The 24,866-nt window shown below is 41.1% G+C and overlaps 1 protein-coding gene across 1 annotated transcript; it reads right to left on the reverse strand.

Annotated features, from left to right (window-relative positions):
- Positions 1–23,464: 23,464 nt before the first annotated feature.
- LOC147432237 (uncharacterized) lies at positions 23,465–24,594 on the reverse strand. The gene has a single exon (XM_086491548.1). It carries the CDS (start codon positions 24,282–24,284, stop codon positions 23,844–23,846), a length of 441 nt encoding a protein of 146 aa, XP_086347674.1. The 5' UTR covers positions 24,285–24,594; the 3' UTR covers positions 23,465–23,843.
- Positions 24,595–24,866: the final 272 nt, after the last annotated feature.

Here is a 24,866-nt window from a genome sequence, read left to right on the forward strand (position 1 = left end):
AGTGCTGCGAAAAAACTTGTATGTTGTGTAGAGCATCTTTTGTTAGAACATGATATCGGAAATGTAGTCCGACAGAACGGGTAATCGTGCCCACGCAGACTGATGGCTATAGCTGTGGCTGGCAAACCTGTTTGAATTTCGTGTTGCTCATCAATCAAATTATGGATATACTGAACGTAAGTAATCTTCTATTTTATTGTTTGTTGCAAAGTATGTATGAAGCAACAGATGTCTGAATCACGCTTCTATAGGAACTTCGATTACATAACTACACCAACAACGATGTGCGACATTTTTCTGTAATGGCCATCCAACATATTATAATCTCGGTAAACAGACGCACAAGAGAGGAAGCGGGGATAGATGACAAGTTTGAAGAGGCTCGCATTAACGAAATGACGCAACGCCACAATCAGACTCAAGAAGAAGTTCGAATTATGCAAGAAGCAATAAACCAATATTATGCAGACGCCGCAGAAGTAGAGGAATGGGCTACACGTCGACGGCAAGAGCAAGAACAGCGGGAAGCTTCACAGGTGCAAGAAGCATGGGAAGCCATGGAAGAGGCCCATGATTACGAGCGACGCGAAAGGATACCCGAGACCAGCGTCCCCAAACGCAGAGGTAGCAGCAACTGGAGCAGAGGGCAGGGGAGCAACCGGAGCAGAGGGCAAGGGATGAGTGGCACAAACCGCGGGAGAGGACAGGGGACGAGTGGCACAAACCGGGGGAGAGGACAGTAGCAGGGAAAGGGAGCGAATTACTTGTATAAATCTTGACAGAAACAACACAATATGTAAATTTTTGAAACATTGAAAATGTACATTTTTGAAACATTGTTTGACCACCAAAAAATATCTCTGCATTAGTCATTTTGAAGAGTACATCATGGTTTGCATGGCATCAAAGTTCTTTGCGTGCACAAGGTATGTGACCTAGCTTCCGGTGGAAGCAATTAAGTGAAGTGTATTTGTTAGTGACTCCTTGCACAATGTTGTTTTCTCCTTGCGCCTTGGAATCTGAAAAGAAGAAAAAGTTAGATTCAGTCATAGTGTATTAAAGACAATCAAAATTTATCGATTTAGTAAAAGCACCTTTCTATTGTTGAGACTGAATGCATACAATTCCGGCAAAAGTGGAAGTTCTTCACATGTAAGATCTATCCTGAGCTGTGCCAGAGTTGTGCTTGACATTGTCTCCATCACAGTAAGTAGGCTGTCTCGAAAGTAGAGCTCCATTGATAAAGGTTTGTTCTCGAGGCTGTTCTCTGTATCTTGGTTGAGTGGAATAAGCTTCCTACTAAGAAGATGATTCTAATATAGTCAAAAGATACTAAGAAATTTTGAGAGCTTACAATGAACTTGCAAATTATGGACTTCTTTTGCAAAATATAGATTTTGTTCTGTGATTGTTTCCTATCCCAGTTATCATCTAAAAAGTCCAAATAGCTCTCAGACTTGCAAATGAACATTTTTGCGGTAGTTCTTATTTGATCATCGAAGAAAAAATGTACAAACACTTCAAGAGGCATAAATAGTGCGAGCCGAACTATTTTTGTAGCAATTGAATACTTGAGGGACTTTTGTATATCCTGAAACAACTTATTCCTAAAGCTTTCACTAGTTTGCGAAGCAGGCAGGGACCAATCCTTGCTGTCAAAGGATGGAAGTGACAAAGGAGCTACACGACCCCAACCGATGGAAGTTCTCGGTTCCACATATGACATATCATAAAAGAAAATCCCATTATCTGCAAGTTCCTTGTGTTGTCTTCCTCGGTACATTTGCTCACCAATAAATGCATGGAAAGCATCAAAAATCCCAACTATACTTTCAACTGGTTGCCAATCTGTCCTATTCTATGGATAAATATCTGAAACATACCAAAGATGATATCCACCACTTAATATTCGAATATAATCATGCACTAAGCGAGATGCTGAAATAACTTACAGTTGGGTCGATGCCTTGGAAAACTTGGAGGATATGTTTGCAACCTTAAGTTTGCATGCTGGAAAGCATGTTGTATGAGGACCTCTTTCACCCGCTTGCTTTGTGCACACACTTTAAACTCTTTAACTTGACCCTTGAAAGCCTCCACGAAATCATTGCGTTGCCTCCTCTTCCTCCTCCTAGTTTGCAGTAGAACCCAACTTCCGATAGTTATTCGAGATGGAATCCATGCTTGATCGTCTGTAGTATAACTGTTAAAAATGCTAACAGAGTCAATGGTAGTGGTAGGCCTTCGAGAAGTAGACATGGTGTGCAGTAGAATGAATACACAGAAAGGTTAGCGCAAATATGAAAAAGGGAAGAACTTTTGAGAGGGAAGTAGAGCTACTCAAAGTCATATTTGGGTGGGAACAAAGATACTAGATAGAGTCTTCAATGAAAGTTCTAAAATTCCTCGGTACATAGTTAGTACGACTTACGGCATTTATGCCTTCAAACCGTGAAATTGTGTAATTTGATGAACCAAAATAATATTTCCTCCCTTTTTAAAAAAAGAGCTTGACTCCAAAATGTCGATTTTCAACATAACGTTAGCCTCTTCCTCATTGGTTGAGCGCCACTCTCTCTCTAGAACTGAAAGGCCCAAAAGTGATTCCAGCTTTCTCCTAATGCATACCAATCACTACTAAGGGATTAACTATGAAGGGAATCCTTGATGGTAGCGTTGGGGTTAGCATTGTGACTAAAAATTGCTAGAAAACTATGGGAAGACCTCACCTTGTGACCACAACCATAGTAGTGAAGATGGACAATGGGTCTATTGTTAAACCTATTGGGATGTTAGAAGATCTCAAGATCGAGGTCTTTGGACATAAAATAATAATTACCTTCATTGTTATGGATTTCTCCAAGCACACTATGGCATCGGAGATGATCTTAGGACGTCCTTTCATGAGGGAAGCAAAAATGGTGCATGACTGGTCTAAAAACCATGTCTACTTGCAGTTCCAAGATTCTGTCATTCGAGTGAATCTTGTAACTGGTCGAGCAAATCCCCTAGGAAACAGGTTTATAATTGATCATAGATTTGACACAACAGTTCACTCGGCCCCATTGCAGTATTGTTACACGTGTAAAGCGGACACTGATGTTGGGGAAGATTCTCCTTATATGGATGTACTACCTGGGATGACTGAGTCGGACAATGTGTATTGGGTCCACCTAGCAGCAACCATAGACACTTGGGAAAACAGGGGGACGACCTGGGTAACACCTGAGGGGGATGAAATGCATGTACCCTTAAATATTCTACATGCAACGCATATAGCTTTTGACAAGACTCATCCTAATATAATGAAGAAAACATACAAGTGGGTCCCTAAAGCTTCTTTAGCAACCATAGCTAGTGCTAAAAAGCAGAAGCCTTGTAAGAAACGTTCCATTCGCCCCAAGAAATGTAAAGAAATGTTGCATTGGATTCCTAAAAAACTATTGGAAGCCCAATGATACTATAAAGGAAATGATCAAATTTGTCACTTGACCCATGTGAGCCCAATCCTGTAGCTCCAAAACAAATTGAAGATTGTGGAAAGGAAAAAATCAAGGAATGCTACACAACCGCTCCAGAGCTAGTTTGGGTACCAAAAAAGAATGATTTGTTCCACCTAGCTAAGGAAGGGGGGAGTCCCATGAAGCTTCTAGCTCCTCATGTAATGCATCCATAGAGATAAAAGCTTCTCCATAGCCTCCATCTACAATAGTGGACCTCCATGAAGCTACAAAGGAATCCACGCCTCCCAATGTTCAACAATCACCTGATGAACCACTTCAAGTTCGATCTTGGGAGAGTACCTTACCACCCTTGCAACTCGACGAGGCACCTAAGGTAACAAAAATCTAATGGCAAAAATCCTCACCTATTACCAACTGGAACACTTGGTTTCAAAGGGTGACAAGCACATTTCAAACAGTATGATCTACCCAAGGAAGGGGGGAGTGTTTGTTGACAGTCATCATTCACTCACTCCCCTCTCAACCTTCCTCCCTGACCTCTCAATCTCCCAATCTTAGGAAATGTATATATAAAGCTTTACACTCACAAAAAACAAAAATAATAAAGAGCAAGAGCAATTAGCAAACGAGTATACACAATAAAAGTCAAAACATTGACCCAGACCTACACATTCACATCCGGTACACTGAAATAGAAACCTATGTCATAAAACACCTTTGATCCTCATCACTCGAGTGATGGAGGGCAGATAGGATTAGTACGATAGGAGTGTTTCTATTTTATATTTAATGATTAACAAAGTTCTTTCTTCCCACTGATGTGCCTACTAGAGGTATTCTTTGTGTTTCCGAGTGTGTACAAGAACGTATTGTTGTGGTTAGGATTTGGACCTTCATGGAATCTTTCTCTCATCCACTTTTCAAATCAAGCACGATCATCAACACAAACAGGTGTTTCTTGTCCATTAGCATGGCCTCTTATCTTTTTTGCATCTATGTTTGTCTGCTTTAATTGTGATTAGTAGCATAATATTCATCGCATTTGCTTACTATCAAACATTAAATTCAATGAATTTTTTTGTCATAATCACTTGTCTAGGTTTAAAAATCAAGCAGTCTGACTAAGAATGTTTGACCAAGCTAGGTGTTACAGATCTTCTCTTAATACCATGGGAAATGCCTTCCTAATAATTAATGGTTACTTAGGTTCTTAATCCGATTTAGGCAGCATTGTGTGAAATGTACTAGGGCTTTCTTGTGGGCTTAGTCCCTATTGACCTTTAGCTTAAGTATTATAAAGGGAGTTTACTAATGTGATGAGCCTGGGAAGGGTAACAGTGTTATATGACCCCCCAAAGTTACAAAATTAAAATGCTAAAAACGTACAAAAAAAAAAAAATCAAAGTGCCACAATGTAAAATCTTAAGGTAGAAGAGAAATCTCAGCTTGATTTGGTACTCCACTCACATGTATCACCTATGCTACTAGAGCCCTAAAGGTTCCCAATGTGGGCGCTTTTCCTTGAAAAGAAAAAAACCCAAGGCATACAAAATAAGCACGCCCATCAAAATTGAAACAATGTGAAAAGACTTTGGGGGGTCAAAGAAAAGGAAATAAGTCAGGCGATGATTTCATGAGCAATTCCTTTTATGGTAGCTTAACTACAAGGTCTTCTAAGTATAGCCTCTAGTCAACCCTCGGACATGAAATACTTGGCTCTCGCGATTAAACAACTTAATTGACCAGAGAAAATTGAGAAGCTTGCCCATGGTATTAATAGTCAATCTTTAGTGTCTTTCAACCGTTAAATTAGCGACCCAGACTTGTTTAATTTTTTACCTTTACAATTGTGTATGCGTTTGATTATATTGTAATTTAATGTTTATTGCTGACAAATGGTTTATAAATTATGTTACCAATCAAATTATCTGCCTACTACTGCATATGCGTTTTAATTGTATATGCGAATGCAATTATTGTGCCAATGCTATTTGATTTTGCAGTGACTAAAGAAGGCTAAGGACATTCATTTCAAATGCTCTTCCACCTCGACGAACAAGCTTCAACTCAATAGTTTGCGAGGATGGAATCTCCATCAGGAAGGGGGACATGTTAACCCTCACGCACATTCCTATCACCGACTACGAACGTCGAATTATTTATTTGGTAGAGTCAGGTACCGGGCTTGTCTGTCCAATAGGAAAAGGGTAAGAGTGATCGCCGATGAGAGACGCACTCTAACTGGAACATTGAAGGGATTAGTTGGCTAAGCATGGGTACTAAAGTGTGAATGGGGCGAGCTCATATAAAAGTCAACTAAACCTAAAATTCACTCATTCTCTCATTTGTGCAATTGAAGAGTGCTCTTGCTCCATCTCCATCTCCATCTCCATCTTCTTCTTCTTCATCTCCTTGTGTGTGTGTGTGTGTGTATGCGTGAGAGAGAGAGAGAGAGAGTGATCGAGAATTGCGACAGTGGCACGATGGTGGCGAGGTGGTTGAGCGCCGGGTAGCGGCGTCTCCCTCTTCTTTGCGGCGAGGAATCTGCCACGATAGCAAGCGTAGAGCGGTGAGTGACACACCATCGTCATCTTTGAGCTACTAGTGTAGGCTAGATGCGTGCTTGGAGCCATTTGTGGCTCACACATAGTTTATCGGCAAGTCCCTTGCATTGACACGTGCGACAGACGCACACACAAAGTGGCATGACTGCCTCTTCTCTGAGAAGATCATGAGCTTCCTTTGGCAACATCTAAACTTCTACTTTGGATCCTTGTGCGCTTTTGAATGAGCCATGGTATATAGTGACATGCTGAATTTCTAGCTTTTCTTTTGCCAACCAGGTGACATTTTCTTCTTTCAGGGAGTCTTCCTATAACTGGTATGGTGGAAGGTCAAAAATTTTTCCTTCATGGCTTTCTTCTTTGGAGATCCTGAGGTAGATGAGAGTGAACCTAGCAGAGCATCATCCAAATTATTGGTCAGACCAAGTCTAGCAAGTCCCAGCCAAGTAGAAAATCTAATAAGTCAAAAATGAGCTCTAAAAAGCACAATCTTGGCAAAATTTATCTTAGGCGCACCTAAGATACAAATGGGTGTAGGTGCATGCAACTTGGGGTCAGAGTGAATGCATAGGAAGTGTATGGGTTGTTGGTGATATGCAAAAAGTTTGAAAGGTTTTGGACGCATGTGGTGAGAGTTGGCACAAATTTGTGTCCGCTTTATCGCTTTTTGAGCTTTTGGTGACTGATAGAGTTATATTGTGCCAAACTTGATGAAAATTATCAAGGTGATTTATTTGACCATGGTGGACATCTCTGTGTCCTCAAATTGCAAGTCAGGTCCCTCCTTTAACTTTAACATTTCTATCTTAGATAATAATGACTAATTCCCGTAAGGTTGGGTTTCATTTGATTGTGGTCACTTGTGTCTATTTGGTGCGGTAAAGTGCATTTGAGAGTTGTTATACATGAAAGGAGTGTACCAGTTTAATGTAGGCTTTGTGAGGGGTAGGGGAATCATGCCAATGTGAAAATGTGTGCAAAATATGATTCTATCCTAGCAAATCATCTTCCGTGCGCCTAAGATAAATTTTACAAATTATTGCAATTTAGGCCCTAATCTTGCCCCATATAGCTTCTATAAGGTGAATCATGAAGGCTGAAGAGTGAAGATTGCATGCCTCCATTAAAAATGGGGATTCGTAGACCAAATCTGCCAGCCTCTTCTTTACCTAAATCTATTGAAAACCTCAAACTTCAAGCTCCTCACAAGCTAAAATTGTTGGGGTGTAGGCCAGGTGGCCGTGGGAAACCACCCTTATACACTTGATTTCCCCTATTCAATATAGGGAGAGAAAGAGGAAGGGTTGAGTCTTCTCTTTCTTCTCCACTAACCCACACAGTGGCTACCTGTGCATCTCCCCCTTCCCCATTTCTCTTCTTCCCCTCTCTTGCACACACTCCGTACGCACTACACGCACTCATCAATTGGTATCAGAGCTCCAGGTTGTCGGCTTCCCCTCCCCGGCTAAACGTGTGTGAACCAACCCCGAGCTTGAGAGCTTAAGGCAAGCAAAGCAGCAAATCTTAGAAGGAATTGGTAGCAGCAGGAGTTTGCAAACTCTCAGTAGATCCAAGAAATAGAGAGCAGAGAATCGAGGGGGAGAGTCGACATCTCTGAAGTTGAGATCAAGGCCATGAGCATCTTGAATTGCAATTTGAAAGGAATCGTTTGCAATCAGGCAAGAGCAGAGCCGAGAAAAGAGTTTGTAGTTGAAGGCAATTGACGAGCAACAAGCAGAGGCAAAGGGGGAATTGCTTGTAGGTGCAGCCAGGCTTGAGGAAGCGTGCAGCAGAACGGGCTACAAAGGAAAATCAAGGTAGCAAGTGCAGGCAAAGTAGAGCTGACCAGAGCTGAAACTGAGGAGCTCGTGAGCAAGGCAAACAAAGGCAGGGCGTGAGCATTGAGGGATTGCAAATCTTGGAATCGGGTAGCACTGCGAGACCTTCAGGGCAAGCAATTGTGAGCAGGAGTAGAACTGGGCAGTACCGAGTTCTGCAGTATCAAAAAGCTCACACACACACACACACACACACACACACACACACACACACACACACACACACACACACACACACACACACACACACACACACACACACACACACACAGTGTAAAGTCGGTTGGGAGAGCCCAGAAAGAAACAAAGCAAAGCCCGATAGCTTGAGCTGGGGTGGAATTCGAGCATTGGCAAGCTTGTGGTGTGTTACACACACACAGAGTGCACACACACTCCCCTGCGTGTGTATTCAAGCAGCGCTACACACACACACACTGTGTGTGCTTACTCGTCAACGCTGGCACAGACTCAGCAATGCAATTTATAATTAAAAAAACGATTTTTTTTTCCTCCTTTGAGCCATAAAATTTTTGTGTGCAAGGGTTCATTCCCACAGAGAGCCCCCGACAAAGCCCATTTTGATGCTCCGACCCCCAACTCCTCTCCTCGAGCTCGTGAAAAGGAAGATCTCAAAAATTTGCAGCTTGTGAGATAGAGAGAAAGACACACATTCTCTCATTGCGCGAAAAGCTTGTGAGATAGAGAGAGTGAGAAAGAGAGCTTGAAACCGTGCTTGCGAGCGAGCACAAGCAACCAAGTTCGACAAACTTTGAGAGAAATCTTCACAAATCAAGCAAAATCTGCGATCGATACCGATCCGACTCGGTATTGAACGCTCGAGCATTGGCGTTTTACAGCTATTCGGCTAGCCACTTCAGCCCGGCGGCGGAAGGCAACATCGACATCGACACCGCTCATGCGCACCGGCTCGACACTCCTCATTGCGGCGGATTTCCGACATGCGACCCACACCGGGCGCTTCCCCACACGAGCGCGTTCCCGCGATCGACGACCATGCTCCCGCGATCGACGACCGTGCTTGCGACATGCGCGGGTGAGGTACCTCTATCATAGAGGAGTGACACCCGGCATCGGCACCGAGCGCATCGATCGCCCCGTACGACACAGTTTACGGATACGACACCTTTGGCGGCTATTCGACTAGCATATTTCTGCCCGGCGGCAGAAATCGGCACATAGCGACACTGACACGCACGTTACAGGCTACAAGGGGGTTTTTCAGCCCATTCACTTACAGATTCTCCGATTACCAGACGCATCGCTTTTACAGGCGATTTGGAAGTCATTTTGACAGCAGCACATGCGTTGACAGATGCATTTTGTTGTCAGCACACCTAGTGCTACTGAGCTCTTTTGGGACCAGATATCCCCGCAGGGATCACTTTCACTGCATGCAGTAGTTCTTGGAGCTTGTTTGAGTGCGATTTTACTCATGTACGTTGAGTTGCGGACACTACCCACTGTACTATGTGTGGAGCCATTTTTGGCTATTTTGGTAGTTTTTCCCGGCCGTTTCTGAGACTCGGACCGGAAGATCCCTTTCTCAGACTGTGGCTAGTCCATTTGTGTCTGCATTAGCCTTTTGGAGGGTCGATAGCGTGAGGTTTTCTTTGAGCTGGGGTGTGCTCGAATGTTGAGACACCTTCAGTGATACAGGTAGCTGGAGTTCCCCTTTACGGTACCCTCGCCATAGGATATGTATCTCGACGGTTATTTATGCTTTTGACGCCGAGTTGGCACTCACATACCAGTGGTTTTGTGCAGCAGATGCCCGGTTAGTGCAGTTGGCACATTTATATGCATTTTGAGTTGAGTTTTGACTCCTCATACAAAGGAGACTCTGCCGGATTTACTTCCCGCGAGTCGTGACTTCCATTGTTGGCACTTTTGAGTCTATTTCGGTTGAGATTTTACTCCCAATACAAAGGTTACTCTGCCCAAATTTCTATAGCTTCTCGCCATAGTTTGGCACCTCTCAAACCCTCTTATCAGCGATGGCTTCCTCTTCAGAAAAGGAGGAGTATTTCATTCGGAAGTTCGACGGTAGCAACTTCACCATGTGGAAAGAGCGCATGAAAGATGTTTTGATAAACAAAGGCCTCTCAGAACCGTTGAAAGAGCGCGCAGAGGATGATGATTAAACACAAGCTCAATGGGAGCTTTTGGATGCAAAAGCCATGGATACGATACGTCTACATCTAGCCGAGTCAGTCTTCTTCACTATCATAGGCAAGAAAACAACCAAGGAACTTTGGGATAGCTTATGTTCAGCATGGGAGAGCAAAAGTGAATCCAACAAAGTTTTTCTCATGAAAAATCTTATGAAGCTCAACATGAAAAAGGTAGCACAGTTTCCAGTCATTTAAATGAGTTCAACTCCTTGTTCAGTCATCTGACATCTCAAGGCTTTAAGGAGTTTGACGATGAACTCAAGTCTATCTTCTTATTATGCTCTCTACCCAGTTCATGGGATTTCTTTTGCACAGCCATTAGCAATTCGGCTCCAAATGGCAAGTTAGAATTCAATGCTGTCACAGATGCGTTGCTCGCTGAAGAGATTCGTCGTAAATCTCTCGATAATGCTAGTCATGGAGATGCATATATGGCTGGCAGTTCAACAAATCCAAGAGTCCGTGACAGGAACAAATACAAAAGCAAAAGTAGAGAGCGAAATCCTTGTAGTCCTAGCAGACACAGGAACCAAAGTAGAGACCTCAATGTCAAAAATGTCGAGTGTTACTATTGCCACAAGAAGGGTCATTACAAAAAGGATTGTCGCAGTTTCCTAAGAGATCAGAAAAACATGCAAAAGGATAATTCTGGCAAAGGCAAAAGTACAGTAAAGATTGAGGAGCTCAATATTGTTGAGTCTCCCATGCCTACCACTGCAGTAGAGGATGCTCCTCCTCCAGTGATGCTCATTATGCCCACAGAGATTCATGCCGAGGTGACAACAGATGCCTCAGATGTTCTCATTTTCACTTCAGATCTCACTCCAGATGCTTTGGTTGCATAGGATGAGGGTTATGCACAGAATTGGATCCTTGATTCTGGTGCAAGTTTTCATGTCACACCGCATAGAGAGTGGTTTTACTCTTATGCATCCATGCATGGAATAGTCAAGCTTGGTGATTCCTACGAGCTTGACATTATTGGCATTGGTGATGTGAAACTTCAGATGCATAATGGCACTACTTTTGTGCTGCATAATGTCAGACATGTGCCCAAGCTTACGAAAAGCTTGCTTTCTATAGGGCAATTGGATGACATTGGCTACACTACAGTTTTTGGTAATCGTTCTTGGATGATCCGCAAGAACAACCTTATCATGATGAAAGGCAATAAAAACAGATCCCTGTACTCTTTGTTTGTTTTGAGTGTCGACGAACACTCTATCTATGTTGCCGAGCTGCCGTCTCCTAAATTGTGGCATAGCTGGCTAGGGCATATTAGCCAAAAGGGAATGAAAACACTTCAGCGTTTTGGCTACTTACCTGTGTTAGATTACACGGACTTTCCATTGTGTGAGCATTGTCTGTATGATGGCAAACAGACTAGATTGACATCTTCGCCATTGAATAAGAAACTAGACGAACCTCTAGACTTGGTGCACAGTGATTTGTGTGGTCCAATGCCACATAAAACTCTAGGGGGGGCGAACTACTTTCTCACGTTCATAGATGATTCTACCAGAAATGTGTGGGTGTATCTCCTTAAGCGTAAGGAACAATTTTTTTCCACATTCCAAAAATTCCTCGCCATGGTTGAGAACCAATCAGGAACAAATCTCAAAGCTTTTCACACGGACAATGGTGGAGAATACGTCTCCACAGAGTTCAAGGATTTTTGCAATAGAAGAGGCATTCGGCGGCAGTTTACTGCTCCATACACACCTGCACAAAATGGGATAGCTGAAAGAATGAATCGTACGATTCAAGAGCGAGTTGTCTCTATGATGTCTATGGCGAAGCTTACTCCCGAATTTTGGGGGGAAGCTGTTCTGACAGCAGTGCACATCATCAACAGGTCACCTAGTTCTCCTTTGAATTTCAAAATTCCATAGGAATTATGGACTGGCAAAAGGCCAAGCTATGAGCATTTACGTGTATTTGGATGTGAAGCATATGCACATGTGCCCAAAGAACTTCGTCGGAAGTTAGATCCCAGATCACACAAATGCATCTTTATTGGCTATGGTGCAAACGGAGAGATGGGATATCGTCTATGGCACCCAGAATCAAACAAAGTCATTCGTAGCTCACATGTAATTTTCAATGAATCAAAAATGCACAAGAAGACCATCAAAGATGTTGAGTACAGACGTGTTCGTTTTGAGGATGTAGCCTCCGAACCAACTCAGCTCAGTAGTGTTGCACCTACTCCTCAAGTGCAAGATACTACTATTGCTCTGGAGAGAGAAGAATCCAACAGTCAGGCACTCAGACGCTTTGAGAGAGTATCACGTTCGCCCGAGCGGTTTGAGCCGGGTATACACCACATTTTGGTCACTGACAGTGGAGAGCCAACCTGCTACAAAGAAGCTATACAAATGGAGGATAGTGTTAAGTGGGAGCAGACTATGCAATCAGAATACAATTCGATTGTGGATAATGAGACATGGATTTGGTTGAATTACCAAAAGGCAAAAATGCTTTACCTTGCAAGTGGGTATACAAGAAGAAGTATACAGCGGAAGATCCTGAGCTCGTCTAGTTTCCAAGGGTTTCAAGCAGCAAAAAGGTGTGGATTTTGATGAGAATTTCTCTCCAGTAGTCAAGATGACTACACTTCGCACCGTGCTTGGCTTGGTTTCTATCCAGGACATGGAACTTGTCCAAATGGATGTGAACACAGCATTTCTTCACAGGGATCTAGATGAAGATGTCTACATGAAACAACCAGAGGGATTCGTATGTGAAACCCAAAAACCAACGAGGACAGAATTGGTTTGTAGACTTAAAAAGGCACTATATGGCCTCAAGCAAGGTTCCAGGCAATGGTATCAAAAATTTGACAAATTCATGCAGTCTCAGGGTTACATTAGAAGTCAAGAGGATCACTGCTTATACACCAAAAGGTTGAACGATGGTTCTTTAATCATCTTGATCTTGTATGTAGATGATATGCTTATCGCAGGAAAATCAATTGATGAAATCAATCAGTTGAAAAAGATGCTAAGCACTCAGTTTTCCATGAAGGATTTGGGAGATGCCAATCACTTTCTTGGTATGCACATCAAGAGAGACAAGCAACGTGGAATTCTTGAATTATCTCAAGAAAAGTACATTCACAAAGTCTTGCAACGTTTTAGTATGAAGGGGGGGAAGTCATTGAGTACCCCAATGCAAGCATACTCCAAACTTAGCAAGGAAGACTCTCCCAAGACAGTGGCTGAGAAGGAGGAAATGGTGAAAGTACCATATTCTTCAGCAGTTGGCAGTTTGATGTACGCTATGGTAGCCACAAGACCATACATTGCACATGCAGTGGGAGTGGTTAGTAGGTACATGGCAAACCCTGGCAAGAAGCATTGGGAAGCGGTGAAGAAAATCCTCAGATATTTGAAAGGTACAGCTAGCAAGTGTTTACGCTTCGGAAACAGTGATGCATCTATTGTAGGTTACACGGATGCGGATTATGCAGGTTGCGTGGATCGTAGAAGATCCACATGTGGCTATGTGTTCATGTTTACTGGAGCAGCTATCTCTTGGAGATCGTGTCTCCAAGATTACACGTCTTCATCTACCACTGAGGCAGAATATTTTGCTGCGTCTGACGCCAGCAAGGAAGCCATATGGTTGGCTCGTCTAGTGGGAGATTTGGGCATTCACGAGGTTCTAGTACTACATTGTGATAGTCAGAGTGCCATTGCTTTGGCAAAGAATCCAGTGTTTCACTCAAATTCGAAACACATAGAGGTCAGATACCATGTCATACGAGATGCATTGGCTAGCAAGCGTATCGAGCTTGTCAAGGTTCACACTGACGACAACCCCGCAGATGCTCTCTCAAAGAGCCTACCTTTGAAGCGATTTACACATTGTATAGAACTTATGGGTGTAGGATGAAGCCTCGGCAATGCTTCATCAATTTTGTATAGACTAACTATACTAATGCCACTATTGTCCACCATGACCTTCAAGTGGGAGGTTGTTGGGGTGTAGGCTAGGTGGCCGTGGGAAACCACCCTTATACACTTGATTTCCCCTATTCAATATAGGGAGAGAAAGAGGAAGGGTTGAATCTTCTCTTTCTTCTCCACTAACCCACACAGTGGCTGCCTGTGCATCTCCCACTTCCCCATTTCTCTTCTTCCCCTCTCTTGCACACACTCCGTACGCGCTACACGCGCTCATCAAAAATTTCATCTTCAACCTCAAATTTTATGCACCTAACTTTGAGTACCTGACATGCTTTCAAAAGTGTGTCATGCTCGCACACTGCACGAAACAGAAAACCTGAAACGTATGCAGTCACTCTGAGCTGCTGAATATCATCAAATCGGTGAGGAATTCGCAAAAGTTGTTGACCACGTTGAAATGGAGGAGAATAGTGGGTAGAATTTTTAGATCCACATTCTACAAGGAGAAAACAAATTGCAAAACAGTGCTCCTATGCACGCACAATTTTTAGGAAAGTACCTTCAACTAAACATTATCTTTTACACTGTGTTTTGAGATTCCACAAGACCATACATCACTCTCAACTGAGCTCACAATCTCCCATCAGGTATTCCCTTCTATGGAAAAGTGCATCTGCTGGCTTTGAACAGAGAACAGACTCCCACATTTGTGTGACACCTTTGGATGTGTGATGTGAAGAAAAAAATTTAAACGGTGGAAACAATCTCCAACAAAAATTCAAGTGGACGGCTGAGGTGGTAATTACCAAGACCAGTTACAAAATTAACTGACATAGCCTCATAGGGGACAATCAGTTACAGGCCTAGTCCGATGACTATAAATAAGACTCGTCACTCATTTTTACAAGACTTATCAGTGTTACTTACTGCTAGGACATATCACGATCACTGCTTAGTGTCATGGAGCTCTTGATGCTCTTGTACTTTTGTACCTCTAATCATTGAGCTCAGAGAAGACTTGGCTCACAAACACCTTTTTGGAGAGTTTGAGACTTTAGAGCCAATTTGGGAATCAAAAATGTCTTGAAGATTTGTCCATATGGACAAATCTCAAATTGTTTTTTAAGACCAAAGCCATCCAAAAGGTAGTACTTGAAAAGATCTTCCGAGCCATGCTCTCAAAACTTTGGTTAAGATTTGGCCATGTGGTCAAATTTTAAGCTTCTTTTGAAAGTGGGTATTGGGAAATTCCCAAATTCACTATATATGGTGTTCACACTGATGTATTTTGCTTACACTGATTTGCATATATTATAGTCCAATTTTTTATTTTAGTTTATACTTCAATTGTAGTCTTTGGATTTCAATTCCAGTCTTTGCATTTCAGTTCTAGCCTTTTTAGCTTATTTCAATTTCTCCTAATTTGATATCTAAAGTCTCGATCTGATCTGAACTAACTCTAACTGACCAACCTAGAATAGTTGTTATAACTTATCAGCTCATTCCATTTTGGTGATCATGATGAATTGAGCTAAGTTTCTCTTAATTGATGGACTATTTCCCATTCTTGGTGTTAGAGCTATACACAATTGATCATGACGTGCACACTAGTTTCCCGTGGCAGAAGCCCAAGTACGAGATTCATGGATGATTCGGACCATGTCAGCAATATCCATGAAGAGTTAGAGCGAGGTGAGGGAACCTTGGAGAAAAATCAATGTTCCTTCAGGCCTAAGAATAGTTAATGAATCAAGGGATTCTCAGCATTCGACCCATTTTAGCATAAGACGAGCAAAGAGAGCAGAGCGATAGACCCCATCTCATTGATCTCATTGAAGCAGAATACATATTGAGGATAGTGAGGATAGAAGAAAAAGTCATTAATCAGCAAAACACAAATCAACAAATAAACCTAAAAAAGGAACGCTGACTGAGACTGATGATAGTGATCATAAAAAAGTTCATATAGATCATTACTTTAAAAGACGATCCAAAGACAGGAAGCCAGCTCACAAAACTAGATCTAGTCACCATGAAAAGTTTTACTGACCCAAAAATCTCGTTTTCAATCTTCAAAGGGGAAAGAAAGACAATCTAGACTTACATATCGAGGATTTTGAACAATATGATGCGCTACAGGATATTGATGAGGATGAATGGGGAGAATATTTTTCTCGAACATTGAAGGAGGCAGCCAAAAAGTGGTACTACCATTATCCAGCATGGCAGCTCAGATCATACAACAAGTTAATCAAAGAGTTTCACTTGGATTATTCTAATAATACAGGAGATGAAGACATACTCTGCAAGCTGATAAGATAAAGCAAGGCAAGTTCTCAGTCAAAATTTATGTAAAGAAGATTAAGGAACTGACAAGATAGTTTCAAGAACCTTTATCAAAGAATACAATGAGAGCCTAGTTCTTTAATGGATCGGGGTGTGCAACTTTAAGAAATTATCCATATAATGGGCATTCAAAGGGCATTTAAAAAATCCCTCTACTTACATGATTAATGTAATAAAATGACCCCTTTTTCTTCAAACACTTACGGGTTTTTCTCTAAAATCAATTAAAAACCCCCTTCTATTAATATAATCTTGTTAAAATTTTATAATTTTGGCAATTTGAAAACCCATTCATTTGAACTCACGTGGTATCTTGCGTGTCTAAGAGGTGAATCCCCCGAGTTTAATGGCTTCAAAAGTAAGAAGTTAAGAGAATAGAAGGTTCTAGCCCCTAAAGGGAAATTCAACAACCCTGTTCAAAGAGCATTGAAACTAGAACAACAATCTAAAAATGGAAAGAGACATAAGAAGAGGGATTCCAGTGGTAGTGAGACATTGGCTGAAGGGTCAGTGTCCAGTACAACTTACAGCCCCGGGGCGGTCACTTTTTAGAATGTGTATGATATCACGTGAGTTAACCGGAGAGGATTATTAAAAGACCAAAATGTATAAAAATGTATACATACAGGGGGGGGTGGGGGTTTTTTAAATAGGCTCACAGTGTAAGTATAGTATGTATATTGGGGTATTATTAATTACCTCTTTAACGCACGTGATATAAGGGTCTTTTGATAAGTGACTGCCCCGGGCTTACAGCTCATCTGGGAGAGAGTTTGATGAAAAGTCACTGGGAAAGAAGAAGGGGTTGTGGACCAAAAAGCTGAAAGAAATTTCAAAACCAATTGCTAAAAAGGATTAGATAAGGTCGTCAATCAAAAAGATGGAGATATGGTGTTCAAAATGCAGATCGAGAGACCACAGATCGGATGAATGCTCACAATGCACATATTGCAATGATTATGGGCATGTATGGAACACAAGATTCACCATTTCAAGAAGGGAAAGGACTTATCAATAATTGTATTGACAAACTGCTATACTTGTGGAAAATATGGTCACTTTGCAGCTCAGTACCTAGATGCTACCAAACCAGAGGGATATAAATAGAAAGCACCTGAACCAATACCAGTAAAGGTCGTGGACTAGAAGTAAAGGTGTCATAATTGAAGAAATCCCAAAAGAACCTGAGAAGAAGGAAACTACCAAAAACATGAAGTGGGAGCAGCATAGGGCCATATGGAAGGCAAAGAGAAGTAGTTGATGATTAGAAACGACAACAAGAGCTGGCAACCAAGATTACAGAGAATCTAGAAAAGAAGATGCTAGAACAGCCAGAGTGTTTAGATACTCATACGATTTAAAAACTACAACCTCAGCCTTCAAGGAATCAATTAGAGCACTTATGACAAAGAGGGGAGAAGTCAGTATATGCATTGAATGAATCCATGATAGATGCAGTTCAGAATCTGGTTGAAGAGGTATGGCAAGTCAGATCAAACTTGACTGAATGTAGGGGTGCTTGAACTAGTGAAGGACTAGTCAAAGAGTCTATCATAGGGTCAGCCAGCTAGTTGACAAGGGAAGTCAGCCCATTGGAATTATGAAGACAGTCAAGTAGAGGAGAGATATTTCAATTCAAATTTTAGTTTTGGTAATGAAACAAGACAAAATATATGTGAAGGTTTGCGAAAGGATCCACAAGTTGAGAGTAGAGCTGGATGATATTAAACACACATTACTAGAATATGCAAATTTCATTAGACAAAAAAGAAAGGTAGAGACTCAAGTAAGAGCAGCAGATGTGGAATCCATCAAGGATGATGAGGTTCCACTCATTTAGGCCAATTAAAAGCTAAGGAAGTAGTGGGAACCATTATCTAGAGTAATCCTGGATAGGGATGTTGGGGTTAACACCCTTGAGAGAATCTGAGGCAAAAACTGTGGATTCACAATTCAAAACCAACACCATTCATAGTGAGTATGGTTTACCATAGGGTAGTCTAGGCCATAAGATTAATTGAGAACATGCAAATCAGAGTGGAGAAGGAGAAATTTAAAACCATCTTCATAGTTTTGGATATAGATGGAGCATATGGAATGCTTTTAGGCAGACCATGGCTCAAAATTGTTGGTGCAATATATGATTATGCTAATCAGATACTAGTAATTTAGGGGTCTAGCAGGAGAATTCAAATCAAGGCAGATAATACAAGAGGCTGGAAAAAGGCTTAAGACTACAAGAGATTTGCAATAAATATGGAACAAAGAAAAATGAGAGGATGTTAGGCTCAATAAACATTTTTCCTTTAACAAAAATAGACCTAATTGTTGGTGTGATGGACAAAGAGCAGGCTAAGAGGCAGAGAAAGTGGTACCTAGATCAATTCATGAAGTCAAACACTGGGGAGAGGATAGTTTAGCTGGATATATGGACACCAAAATAGTCAAACCAATTAGAACATGATAAGTTAGATTTTAGACCAGCAATTGAACACAATCAAATGAATGCAAAAAGATCATGTCAGTTTGTTAAAAGACCAGAGATGGAGCCTGGACTAGCAAAGCTAGGCAACCAATTGAAGAATATATAGAAAAGGAGGCAGAATCACTAGCCAACATGAAAGGAGGATGCCCAACTTGGCTGTTTCAAGATGATCAAGAGGGGGAGAAATGGAATCTTGGAAGTTGGCACAAATGAGATCCCTAAGATGGTCAAGATTAACAATCATATGAAGCTAGAGATTAAAGAAAAGGCCAGAGTTCTATTTGAGAAGTACAAGGATGTATTCGCATGGGAGCACACTAGCCTAAAAGGTGTTGATCCTGAAGTATGTCATCATAGGATACCACGAATGCGCGATGCCAAACCAGCTACACTATAGAGATACAAAATGAATCCTAACTATGCTAAGAAGGTCAAGGAGGCGTAATTTGCAGATACGGATGTCCTATTGAGATTGTCTCAAATCAGGATACACATTTTATGAATAAACAATTTAGATATTGATTAAGTTATTTTTAGTCAAACACCAAAAATCCATGCCATATTATCCAAGGTGTAATGGACATGCAAAAAGAAGTAACAAGACAATAAAGACAATCTTGACAAAGATAGTCCATTAAAGATCTTGTCTATACAATAAAGACAATCTTGACAAAGATAGTCCATTAAAGATCTTGTCTTTGCGGCAAAGATCTTCAAGGACAGATAGGGAGCAAGCCGAATTTACAAGTAGTTCTCAAGGAAGCAACAATTGCTATTGTCCAACAATGTGGCATGATATTGCCACGTACTCTTGTGTGTTATAGCAAAAGGCCCATGTTGATCTTCAAGCTTTGGACTGGAGGTCACCTTGAGCAGTGGCTTCAGGCTTGCCATCATGATGGAAGCAAGCCTCCAATCAGAGAGTTGCAACACATATCTGGAACTATACAGCAATTCATAAACAACATTTTGCCAATCTGCAACGCTCTTTTGTAGACAATGAAATTTGTGTATAGTCACAATTTCATTCACAACGACCTACACACTAGAAATATTCTACTACATTTTGGCAAGCGAGGAGTTCCTTCTTCAACACAAAGCAAGTAACTGCTAACTTTCACTATCCTAAATCACTTCCAAGTGTGAATTTCCTTCACACAAGGCAATCAATCACTAACTATACTTAATTTACCTTCGAGTGTGAGATATACTTCACACAAAGCAGGTAAATTTTTAACTCAAAACTCTATAACCTAAAAAAAATTTACATTTAACTAGTTTAACTTTTTACCCTAAGCTCTAGCTTTTTACTTAAATAGATAATTGATTACTAAATTTATATATAAAAGTTTTTTATATTTTTTTTTATGTCAAATGGAGAAACTTAGACAAGCTCAACATGCATGTTCATCAGTACCACATAACAGTATAGGGAAATATGTTTTCCATCAAGTTGAACAAACACTTTTGAAGCTATGGGACTTAGAAGTGGTATTGGAAGCTACTAGGTGGACTTCGATGCAGGGATCATCCACCAACAGGTAGTCGACACTTTTTATCTTGATATTGGTTTTGCAAAAATCAATGGAATATTAGTCCAACCTACAGCATCAGCTCTCTCCCATGTACTGAGACTTCCATATGTTGTCAAAGCCAAATTGTGCTCATCCAAACAAGTCAAAAAGTATCTAAAAGAGGATAAATAGGCTACAAAGAAATGAAAAAGGGGAGCTCAAGGAGTTTTAGTGGCTACTTTGGAGTACTTGTGGTAACCACTATACACAATTGGTTAAACATCATACCCAACATGCTTACTAGCATCTATAGACAATGAGCTAACCATTCTACACAGTATGCTTACTAACATAGATAATGAGCTAACCATCTTGCATAGTATGCTGACCAGCATAATCAATATGTACAATGATGCCAAGTATGCTAAGTAGCATACTTGGCATGTTACCTATCTTACTCAGCATGTTAGCAAGCATTCTAAGTATTATGCACAGTGTGGTTACTAGCAACAATCTACAGATGAGTATGTTATTGATCAAAATTTACAAGTTATTATGCATTAGAGATGCAATACATAGAATGTATGAGCTGTGGCATAAGTATTTGATTGATCACCTAAGGCTCGTCTATGAGGTGCACATGGTGTTTTATGTAGATTTTTCTCTCCATTATCTTTCAACAAAGATCCTTCTTATTGGGTGAAAATGTGAGTCTCATCTCTCCAAAATGTGTAGATCAATTCCTTAATTTCATGTGTAATAGAGCTATGATGGTGTTTCTTGTGATATGCACACAATGAAAACAATCGACTGTATCGATACTATGCTTCACCCGCCATCATGTCGCCTTGAACAAGGTGTGACAACCAACTTTTAGAAAATGTTAAGCAACAAGATTCCAAATTTTCCACTTTGGTTCTGTACTAAAACCTTTTTTTCTCCTCATTGTCAATAGCATGATATCCTCTCTCAACTTTCATCTGTTTGTACTCCCGTTGTTTCCTCTTTCTTTCTCTCTCATATTTCTTGATAATAGAAAAAGCTGGATCTTAAGAGTTGTAATTCATTGCCTATAATGGCCCCCTTTTTCTTTCTCATGAGTACTATAAACATGCATAATATATTACTTACTTGAAATCACTTAAATGAATAGTTTTTAACACATGATGTTGTAATTCGCACATACTATAAAGAAATACCATCACTAAGCTATAGCTTTCAAAACTTAGTGTTGTAGTTTTCATAAACCATGAAGAAATGTCCTCAATACCTTTCCCACCTTCTGTAATTTAACTTAAGAAAAGTTAAAAAGGATACCCAACAAAGGCCTTTCAAGATTGAAACCTAGCGTATACAATGTCTTCATCCATTTGCAACTTCATAATGCCCTCGAAGTTCCCAATCCACTAGCATAGCAGCTAAGCTAAGAACTAGCCACTATTGGATAGACTCGGATGACTTGTGCGATCCTTGTTGAAGATAATTTTTTTCCCGTGCAAACTTGTACTCTTTTAAAAATCAGTTTGTCATCTGCAAAGTATACACAAATTTGAGCTGAGCAGGCACCAATATGACAAGCTGCATCTAACGTTTCTACAAGTTAGTTTATTACTTATTTGGTGGAATGCCATCTGCAAAGTACATGCAATGATGTGATCAAATAAAACAATGACTTCATTTGGAATGAGTCATTTGGAGTGAGTGGGCTACCCACAAGATTTGCTTACCATCATATTACAATGAGCCTCCATTTTCAACATTGAAGCTAGTGGCAATAATGTTATCTCTTGGTTCTCCATATTTGTAGGCATGTGCCAATGCGACAAGAAGAAGAGGATAAAGAGCTCAACTTTGACAACTCAAGTCCGAGGCACCATGCCCAACATAAACGAGAGAGAGAGAGAGAGAGAGAGAGAGAGAGTACCCACGTCGTCTTCAGTAACGGAAAAACAAGGCCACACCCCAAGTGGAAGGGAATGAATCATATTTTTTTATGGAAATTTTAAATTGAAACTTCACTTGCTCTTCGGTTTTCAATATATGATAACAAGCACAAATAACTAGCATTGTCAGGGACAACATTTTCAGTGACACATTAACATGCTTATACCTAGCTACACGTTTATGAAGAATAAGGGATCATTTTATTTACGGTCAAGTGTGTGTACAGAGGGATTTTATAAATACCTCTTGGACTCACGTGCTACATGTATTTTTGAAAGGTGAACCCCCCGGGATCAATATTGAGCTCTCATTGCCTTGTTCATCTTCCTCATGCATAATCGAGAAGGGAATATTCTCGATGTGTCATTAGGGGAACCCCTCGACTTCACCTTGCCAACATTGAATGACTGCACAATTTTTCATCTCCATGTGTCTCTTCCTCGAACTCACATGATTACCATCACATGTTTCTGTGGGTTAGATTGTTGTGTCAAGGCAAGCAAGAGGAAAACGAATTATGTACTCACTGTGCATACATGAATATATTTGTGCCCGCAAGACAAAGTTTTCAAAGTTTAACTCTGCATAACCATTGATATTTGATCATAAAAATGCAATATCAATCTCCATATTCTTGATCCCGGGGTATGGTATTACAACACAAGGTGCCATGCCCTTCAATAATGTATTTGACACCACACCAAATGTCTGCATTTCCTTTTGCTTCAGTCACAAAAAGATTTGGGCAGATTCTCACAATAATTCTCACATTGTGACTTACCTCAACATTATGACCTTCTGTGAGGGAGGCACCGCATACCTAGCTAGGTACGATTGGGGGCAGGGGACCGCCCGCCCCCCCAGCCGGCCCGGTGGGGGGGCCGGCGGTCCCCTACCCCCAATCGTACCTAGCTAGGTATGTGGACTTGCCTCCCCAGCAGAAGCTCATGATGTTATGCATTGTATGAAAAAACATTCAAAAAGACTCCATTTTCCTACGTGAGAAAATTTCTAAATCTTCTTGTGCTAGTTGTAGCATAGTCGAACTTGAATCCAACTGAATTGGGAGCATGTCCAGCAAGGCATGAGCCGGCCACCATCGCATCAACGCACAATGGCTCACAATGCGTATTTTTGGAAGTTTTTGCTCACCATGAGCCATTTAACTCTCTCTTCGACCGTAAGCACAAATAAAAAGACTATAAATCTGTCAAATTGGCAATTCTGATCAACCATTAAAAACAATAATCCAATTGCTGCATATACAAGGAGATGATGACACCTATAAAACACATGGGGATTGCTTATACACAGTAATTGTTTCTGAACATGAACATCAGAAACCATGAACATGTGACAAGCTGGACTTGGTTTGAAAGGACAAGTTTATTGCTGCCATTTGCAATTTGGTTTTACCATCAACATAGGACGTTTTCGCTTTCAGGAGAAATCAATTTGACAAAGGCAGAACTCTAGCAACAATAGAATGACAAACCCTCTCTAGCGATGGCTGTTTCAAGGACGTTGAGATGCCGACCGAGGAGCATTGCATCCGCCGATTTTTCCTCTGTGACCATAATGGATATTAGGAGCCCCCAAACCTAGCAATATCATTGAGCTTGTTACAATGGTGCCGCTGTAGTTTTGAAGATGATGACGAAAAAAATGTGTATCTCATCTTTTTCTTCAGCTTCGCATAAACATGGTAAGGGATGCAGGGATTCGAGAATGGCGATGGCCGAGAATAATTATGGCTGGCATTCAAATTGTGAGAAATGAGGTGATCAATGCTGGACTGCCGAACTAACCGCCAATCTGAGGGTGGATTGGTGGCCTCTTGCTGCATCACATGCCCCAAATTAATGTCGGCGCCACCTTCGACATCGGCATGAAGCTGTCTCACATCACTGTCGATCCCATAAAACTGATCATAGCTTTGCAGCTTAATCTTGTTCTGAAAGAAGGAGTAGATGGCAGGGACTAGTCCTGTGAAGCTCTCCATATCTGTACTACTGCGATTCTGCATTTTCAAGCCCTAAATGATTCGACACTAGCTGGGCCATGATTACTTTCAGATTGCACACTGCAAGATCAGCATGCAGACTGCGATGACCGAGTTGCAGCCGCAAAGCAGAGATCGTAGTCGTTGAGGATGATTGAAGGGATTTGCAAGAGGAAATCATGCAAAGCGCTCATCAAAACCATAGATCAGGATCCTGATTGATTGGCAAAATGATTGACTCCCATCAGAAGAAGAAGCAGAGATACAGTCCTCCCGGAAAGGTTGCAGAAAAGAGAAATTGAGTGAGTGTGCGTGCAGCCACGCGACACTGAGAAGTTTATTTTGATCCACCTTCTAAATAATCTCTTTTAATTGGCAGACGATGGCGACTTTCTAACTTGCTTTGAGACTAGTCTCCGGCCACGTGGTCACTTTCAACAAGGCCATCACTCACTCGCCTCTGATGGAGGGAGAGAGAGAGAGAGAGAGAGAGATTGAATTATTGTCCACGGAGGTCATATATGACCTATAGGACCAGAAACAAAACAATACAAAGGATTCCATCTGATACATATCAGTTAAGGACTGAGGGTCCATCAAGTGGTG

This window comes from Adiantum capillus-veneris, chromosome 20 (assembly GCF_014529385.1).
Source record: "Adiantum capillus-veneris isolate H3 chromosome 20, ASM1452938v2, whole genome shotgun sequence".
Lineage (NCBI taxonomy): Eukaryota > Viridiplantae > Streptophyta > Polypodiopsida > Polypodiales > Pteridaceae > Adiantum > Adiantum capillus-veneris.

Coding starts and splice junctions, on each gene's coding strand:
- LOC147432237 (XM_086491548.1), bottom strand. CDS start 24,284: ATGCAGAATCGCAGTAGTACAGATATGGAGAGCTTCACAGGACTAGTC.